This window comes from Ranitomeya imitator, chromosome 3 (genome assembly GCF_032444005.1).
Source record: "Ranitomeya imitator isolate aRanImi1 chromosome 3, aRanImi1.pri, whole genome shotgun sequence".
In the NCBI taxonomy this organism is placed as follows: Eukaryota; Metazoa; Chordata; class Amphibia; order Anura; family Dendrobatidae; genus Ranitomeya; species Ranitomeya imitator.
The window spans coordinates 489785513-489793387 of record NC_091284.1 but is presented as its reverse complement, the minus strand read 5'-3'; the positions used below and the strand labels follow the sequence as shown (position 1 = coordinate 489793387).

Here is a 7875-nt window from a genome sequence, read left to right as displayed (position 1 = left end):
CACACACGTGACGTTTGGAGACTGGATGGCACTGCATACGACCCTAAGAATACCATCCCTACAGTCAAGCATGGTGGTGGCGGCATCATGCTGTGGGGCTGTTTCTCAGCCAAGGGGCCTGGCCATCTGGTCCGCATCCATGGGAAGATGGATAGCACGGCCTACCTGGAGATTTTGGCCAAGAACCTCCGCTCCTCCATCAAGGATCTTAAGATGGGTCGTCATTTCATCTTCCAACAAGACAATGACCCAAAGCACACAGCCAAGAAAACCAAGGCCTGGTTCAAGAGGCAAAAAATCAAGGTGTTGCAGTGGCCTAGTCAGTCTCCTGACCTTAACCCAATTGAAAACTTGTGGAAGGAGCTCAAGATTAAAGTCCACATGAGACACCCAAAGAACCTAGATAACTTGAAGAAGATCTGCATGGAGGAGTGGGCCAAGATAACTCCAGAGACCTGTGCCGGCCTGATCAGGTCTTATAAAAGGCGATTATTAGCTGTAATTGCAAACAAAGGTTATTCCACAAAATATTAAACCTAGGGGTTGAATAATAATTGACCCACACTTTTATGTTTAAAATTTATAAAAATTTAACTGAGCAACAAAACTTTTTGGTTTGTAAGATTTATGCATCTGTTAATAAATCCTGCTCTTGTTTGAAGTTTGAAGGCTCTAACTTATTTGCATCTTATTAAACCTGCTAAATCTGCAGGGGGTTGAATACTACTTGTAGGCACTGTAAAATGTTTTCATCTAAAAGACAAGTACAACTTTAATTTACAAAGTAGAACAGAAGGGTAATCTGGAAGTCATTTCTTATAACACCACTGTGCCATTCTTCCGTTATACCTCCTTGAGATATGTGAAGAAAATTACAACTGGGTGCTATCATTTGCCTTGTCAACAGGAATATGTGTAGGGAAAAGCATCCAATTGGTATCATCCAATTTATTCTAATAGAAATAATAGAAGAATGTCATTACAGAGCTCTAAGAAAAGATGCTCTAAGGTCGTTTCATTTGTTGATTTTAAAATAATATGAAATGCATACATTACATAGCTTTTGGCTGATCTATCTCATGTGTTGCAATAGATAATCTCTTTTAGGAGATCAGGGAAAGTCAGTTGAATCTAATCTTCTGGTAACAGTTTGGATATATTTCCTTTGTTGAAATGACTAAAACAAAGGGCTACTACTTTCCTGCAATACAGCATTGCTCCACCACTGCAATCTACAAAATTAATGCAGTCCACATATATATGTAGGTGTCAATTTTACTTTATTTAAGGGAAAAAAAACTGGGAAAATAGGAACTTTCATGAAACACAGTAGACATAAGTTAGATAGCACTGCAAAATGTCCGAAAAGGTTTACTTGACACAAGTCTGCTTTGCAGTTAGTAATACAATTAGTAATTTTATGCAGTTTGTCACTGTTGCCTTTTTCGCACTATTATTAATGAAAAAAAAATGAGGTTATAGGTCACAAAAGGTGTATTACTAAAATTATGCAAAAAAAAAATCACTTTAAAAAAACATAAATATGTGATGCACATTAGTTTAACAAAAATGTAAACATTTTCTCCAATGTCACATGTGCAGAAAACAAAAAAAAAATAAGCAACACTGCAGTCATACAGTTTCAGCAATTCAATGCTAGAATTTCTTATGAAGTAACTAAATCAAAAGAGCAAATTCATTCTGCTTTCTGATACATAGTGGTTTGCGGTGTTAATACTGGAATTATTTGCCTGGAAATGGTTCCCAATAAAAGCAAGGAAATCAACGATGCTTGCCATCACATACATTGTACAAAACTTGATCTTCTCCATTACATCTCCTCTTTCTGTAAGTGTAACATTTTAAAGACGAGCCTTTGTCCCCAATATTGGTTCCACTGAGACATCGCTTACATTGGACTAACTGGAGACAGCATGAAGCAATATTCAGAAAGCTAAGGAACTCTGCTCTTTATTAGGTATACAGAATGGAACAAAATGTACACGAATTATTCTTTTCAGTGCTTCCGAGAGACATGAAGAAAAATCCAGACTTCATTTTCTGCCAATAAAAATAAGGCTTTCACACCACTTCAATGAAGGTGTATATGTGGAGATGACTGCAGAGAAGTGCACATTTGGAGGAATACTGGAATATATTCATTCCACTGATTTTATTTTTACGGCATCAACTGTTGACAACTGTTTCCCTATCCGCAAACAAACCACATTACCATAGTCCGCTCCATTTCATTATTGTAGGTAAAATGGAGATGGCAAGAAAACAAATAATGCTTTAACACAATGGCAGAAACAAAGGAAGAGTAGTCTATTTCTAGATTAAAAAGAGAAACTGTTCACAAATGAACAGCTTAAGGCAGCTGTCAACAATGTACTTAACGCCAGAAAGAAAGAGTCCCTCAAAAAGAGTTGAATGACACTGTGCATTGCTACATCAACCACAACCGAACACTCCAGGATCCTCAAGTCAAGAATGGGATAGTCATTAAGCAGGTTATTCCCTGACCGGACATTTATTACAAATGTCAAAACTTGAAGAAAATAAAGCAGATTATTTTATATTCTTAATAAAAAAAAAAAAAAGAACTGGGAATCGTACATCTAAACACAGGTACAGTATTGTCTGTTAAGAATAAGTATTATTATAACTACATTCTTAGAATTGTTTTAGTGCATTGCATTCTTAAAAAAAAAATAAAATATACACCTTCCATTCAGGAATAAGCCAACCCTCTTCACACCCCTCTAGTGACGTACACCTTAGAACTAGCCTAAAATTGATGTTCTTTGATGCTACATCTGCTTTTTTTTTTATAAGAGAAAGCCCTACTGGTTTGTATGAAAATGGTATGTATTAAACTAAAAGGTGAAAGCCAATGAACCCTATAAGTGTTTTGTCACCTCCGCATTGTTTTGTGCCATTGTTAATGCCAATTTCTGCCAATGAGGATGAACTACGATCAGTGGCATAAATTTGGTATTAAACTGACACATTCAAGGTATAGATAGCCTATATTGACTATAAGTCAGCCTCTTTATCAAGCCCTCGAGTGGCCAAGATTCCGGCACAGATCATGCAAGTCTCATGGCACAAAAAGGGTTTGTGCATCACTCAGAATGAGGTAGGAGAAAAAAATAAGTTGATTGGAATTTGCCTGCAATGTCCAACTCCACAACCCTGTTTTGTTCCCTTTCTACAGTACAGATTTAGGCCACGATGACTGTGTGCACTCTTAGTGTTGATTTCTAGGAGAAACTTTATAAAAAAAAAAAAGCTATGGATGAGGCAGCGCTAATACTTTGACACATTGCGCAGGGATGCAGAACTTAAAAAATAAAAAAAAGTAGAGGCAAAATTCAATAATTCACGACATTGGCCTAAGACGGCATATAAAAAAAAAATGTAAAAAAAAAAATCAAATAAATGTTAGCGGCTGCCTTTCACATTTTATAAATACAGTTTATTATATGAACTTTCCTTTGTCATAATCAACATCAGAAAACAAAACAAAAAAACCCCACTAAATTAAATAAGTGAAATATTAGTAAGCCTAGCTGTGCATCATCAGAAAGGCTTGATAAGTTCTCTTGGACTGTTAAATTCCATTTCTTCTTGGTGGAGGGGTGCTTTAGTGTGACTTATTCTTTCACGTCTTACTTGCATCATAATTGAAGTAAGAGGAAGTGTCTGTTAGTACAACCATCAGATGTTTGTAGCACCCAACAAAGGCATTACAGCCCCAGCTGCCTCGCAAGCTGCATGAAGGTTCTGTCGTCTTCTCCCCTATGTTAGAAACACAAAATCCACTAAATGAATGTGGTTGTACTCCAGTTTCAAATGATTTCAAGTTACGGAGATTACGAAGACTTTAGGGGAGATGTCAGCAGTTCCACTTGTTACCAGCTCAAAAGAGAACTCCTGCCCAGGGTCATGAAATACACTTGACTGCTTCCACCAGACCTCACTGAAGCAAAGAAAACCTGTGCACAGAGTAGAGAATAGGGATCAGCAATATGCATTACACAGGTATTAGAATATGTCATTTGCAGTCACAAATATTTGGGTTAGAAAAAAAGTTTTCACAGCTGATCAATACTGCCTCCTAGTGGTCATTTTATATTTGCATACAAATGCAGGGGGAAAGAAAAAAAAAAGTCTAACAGATCAGCAGACTGCTGAACCACTATAGATGTTTGGAAAAGAAGTCCACCCTTATGCTAATTTTTAGTGGGCGGACTGTCGGGCATAAAAAGTCACCACTGTCATGCAATCAAAAGAAGTACAAAGTTCTACCAAGTTAGTAAGTTATCACCGATCTATAGGACAGCTGATAACTTGCAGATAGCTGGGGGATCCACTGCTGGGACCCCCACCACATCATGGCTTTGCAATCCTCATCTGAATGGAGTGTTGGTCAAGCAGGAGCACCGCACATTGACTGAACATTGCTCACAGATGGTGCTTGGCATTCTCCAGTAGTCCCATAGGCAATGAATAGAGCCCCCCACCAGGGATCTACACCTTATTCAATCGGTGGCTCTGCAGAACCTTGTCCTCAGCTGAGGAAACCCAAGCTACTGGCTGTGGTCTTCAAATCCACAAGATCAGTGATTGTTTTAGTTAACGGACATTAACCATCGATATATATATCATTATAAATTTGCAACTGAACCAAACCTAATCCCATCCTACAGATAAATAGACAGAAAAAAAACTTTATGGCTCCTAAGGGGAACAGCTTCCCCAGATTCCTCCTCAACCAAAGCGCCATATATATTTATTACTACTATTATACCTATCCTAACAAGCCCATTGTAGTGTTTTATAGATTTCTTTATATGACAAATATCAATTATATAACTGCAGGGCCTGGGGAAGCCGTCAGGTTCCCTTTAAAATGCGAACATGAAAAAATGAAACAAAAAAAAAATTAATAAGAGGCTGTCCTTTTAGTGGTCAAAGAGTTTAAACAAAACATTTTTTAGCTCTGAAAATATTTGACATAAAAATAGGCAACACAGCCTAGTAATGTTTTACCTTATCATTTCGTTCACACAAGAACTTTAGTCTTTGTGCCCTCTTGTGCATAAAAACTCCATCTAGGTGTCCAGTCTCAACAGATCGAATTTCAATGGCTTTTTCGCCCCATCCCATTATCTGGTTAGAACGGATATATGCTGAAAAAATACAACATGAATTTAGAAGGAAGCAAGAAGTTACCATCACTTACCAGGGCTTTTTCTTTAATAATGAAAATGATCAGAAACTTTTAGATAAATAATAGAAAAACAAATGAAGGCCTATTAAAGTCTACTGCAATGTAAAACATACCAACAGATGTCGGCATTTCTCCCCATTGTAGAACCACATCTTTGGTGATTCTGCCGTAAGTATTAACATATACTCCTTCATCTTCATAACAAACCAACAACTCCATGCCATCGGTATTTGGGAGAATAATAATTGCATGCGGCTGGATACTGCTCTGGATCTGTAACAGGAGTACAGGAAGGAGTCGTTACTAGTGGGGTTCATTTCGAGTTATCTCAGAACACAGAAAGCCAATTCAGATAGCAGTATTGTTTTATCCATGACCAGCACACAGACACATTCCATGTTATGGACTATTAGACTTAGCTTTTTTATTTTTAAATAAAGTCAAAGACCACAGGATCCAACTATACAGGCGCCTTTCTCACAATATACATTTTTTGCAATGTTGCAATGCTTCGCTATACATAATATTAGCCTAGATAGCTGATTGACAATATATTTGCTTCTGATCACACCATAAGACTACACGTACTCCAAAAAACATGTCCCTTCCTAATGACGTTTTTCACAACTTGAACAACCCTTATATAAAATAATCAGGGTCTCAGTGAGAATAAAAACTACTTATAATCTCCTCACAAACCAACGCCGTTCCAGCAATATCAACGCGCTGCATCTGCAGACACTCGCACCTTCCTGAATGTTCACGTTTCATCCAAGGGAAGTGTGAGAGACGCAGCTAATTAGTGGCCAATGACTGTCTGCAGTGCTTACATGTTACGCAGCTCCGGCAGGCGCAGCAACATCGTTGGAACGCCACCAGTCTGAGAGGAGACTAGAAGCGGTTTATTTCATTTAATTAGGAGTTGCCAAAGTAGTTTAATACAACCCCTTTTAGGCAAGCAGCCTCAACTCACATACAGTTGACCATCTCTGTTCTAGAAGAAAACTAGAGTCTAGGACTTCAGATCTGATCATATATATTTACGGCATATTTACAGAAGCCACAAATTTCTCCATACCTATAATTTTTGACATTCCGTAACTCCAAAATGCTCTGCAAACTTATGATAAATGTTTGTAGGACAATAATCCGCCCCAGCCCACAATGATTTCTACTAGTCACAATACCCACATGTGTTGGTAGATAAATGTCATAGACAGCTCCTGAGTCCACATCAACTGCATGAAAACCAGCACAGGATCCATAAATCACTTTTAGCCGCTGTCCTTCTTCAACCGTCAGGTCAACTAACAATGGCCTATGTACCAAGTCTCCAAATGACTGCAAGTAAAGAATGATAATTAGAAAACAGAACATTAACGCAAGGTCTTTTTGTTTTTTTACAGTAAAAAAAAAACCTTAACGTCTCTGGCATATAGGACACCTTAGTTCCTTTGCGATATAGGTCTTAAGGGTGACTCCCTATGTGATGCAAGTCAGCAACTGCAGATCTGCTGCACATGATGTAGACCTGTCCACACCTAAGGTTTTGGAAGGGAGTCACAGACATAATTAATAATGTCTAGTCTGTAAATGGTTCCCTCACATCACTGGAGTATATTCTGCGGTGTATGGAGGAACTTGAGACTGAAAGGTCGGGAAAGACTGCAGCGGCAAGAATGCTTTACACGGCAAGTAAGTAGTTCGCCCATTGGATAGATGAGATGGGTCCCACCGTACAAGAAATTATTTATAAACTGCCTATTAATTTGTAGAAGGAAATGTATACTACATGTGGTGGCATTTTGGAATTGTGGGAGTTATGGATTGATACACCCAGAAGGGTTTACAGAGTTAATCAGTTCCCATCTGGGTTTGTTGTAGCGGTTGGTCAGGGATAGGTGTTAAAGGGAACCTGTCACCCCCAAAATCAAGGGTGAGGTAAGCTCACCGTCACAGGGGCTTATCTACAGCATTCTGTAATGCTGTAGATAAGCCGCCGATGTATCCTGAAAGAGGAGAAAAAGACGTTCGATTATACTTACCCAGGGGCGGTCCTGCTCCGATGGGTGTCTCAGGTCCACTCCGGCACCTCCCATCTTCACTCCATGACTTCCTCTTCTTGTCACGGCTCCGGCGCAGGCGTACTTTGTCTGCCCTGTTGAGGGCAGAGCAAAGTACTGCAGTGCGCAGGTGCCGGAAAGGTCAGAGACGCCTGGCGCCTGTGCACTACAGTACTTTGCTCTGCCCTCAACAGGGCAGACAAAGTACGCCTGCGCCGGAGCCGCGGTGTGAAGACCAGAAGAGGACGTCATGAAATGAAGATAGGAGGCCCCGGAGCGGACCTGAGACACCCATCGGACCGGACCGCAGCGGGACCGCCCCTGGTTGAGTATAATCTAACCGCTTTTTCTCCTTTTTCAGGTTACATCGGGGGCTTATCTACAGCATTAAACAATGCTGTAGATAAACCCATGATGATGGTGGGCTTACCTCATCATCCATTTTGGGGGTGACAGGTTCCCTTTAAAGTTAATTCGAGGAGGTTGATGGTCCTGTTGGAGGGTGGAGGGTGTAAGGCAATATACCTAACCCCTTTTTTTCCTTTACAGTTTATTAAATATTTTCTGTGTTCT

General features: G+C 39.4%; 1 protein-coding gene across 11 annotated transcripts in view; it reads right to left on the bottom strand.

Moving 5' to 3' along the window:
• Positions 1 to 1263: 1263 nt before the first annotated feature.
• The window catches only part of MAP4K4 (mitogen-activated protein kinase kinase kinase kinase 4), a 192700-nt gene continuing 186088 nt past the window's right edge, over positions 1264 to 7875 (bottom strand). For 9 of the 11 annotated variants that reach the window (XM_069757606.1, XM_069757608.1, XM_069757610.1 and 6 more), the window contains 4 exons: positions 6431 to 6580; positions 5353 to 5512; positions 5059 to 5198; positions 1264 to 4001 (listed from right to left, as the gene is read on the bottom strand). In XM_069757606.1, coding sequence (XP_069613707.1) covers positions 3918 to 4001; positions 5059 to 5198; positions 5353 to 5512; positions 6431 to 6580 — 534 coding nt within the window. In that variant the 3' untranslated portion in view covers positions 1264 to 3917. The remainder of the gene's footprint in view (positions 4002 to 5058; positions 5199 to 5352; positions 5513 to 6430; positions 6581 to 7875) is intronic. The other 2 variants (XM_069757616.1, XM_069757617.1) reach the window with 1 other exon arrangement.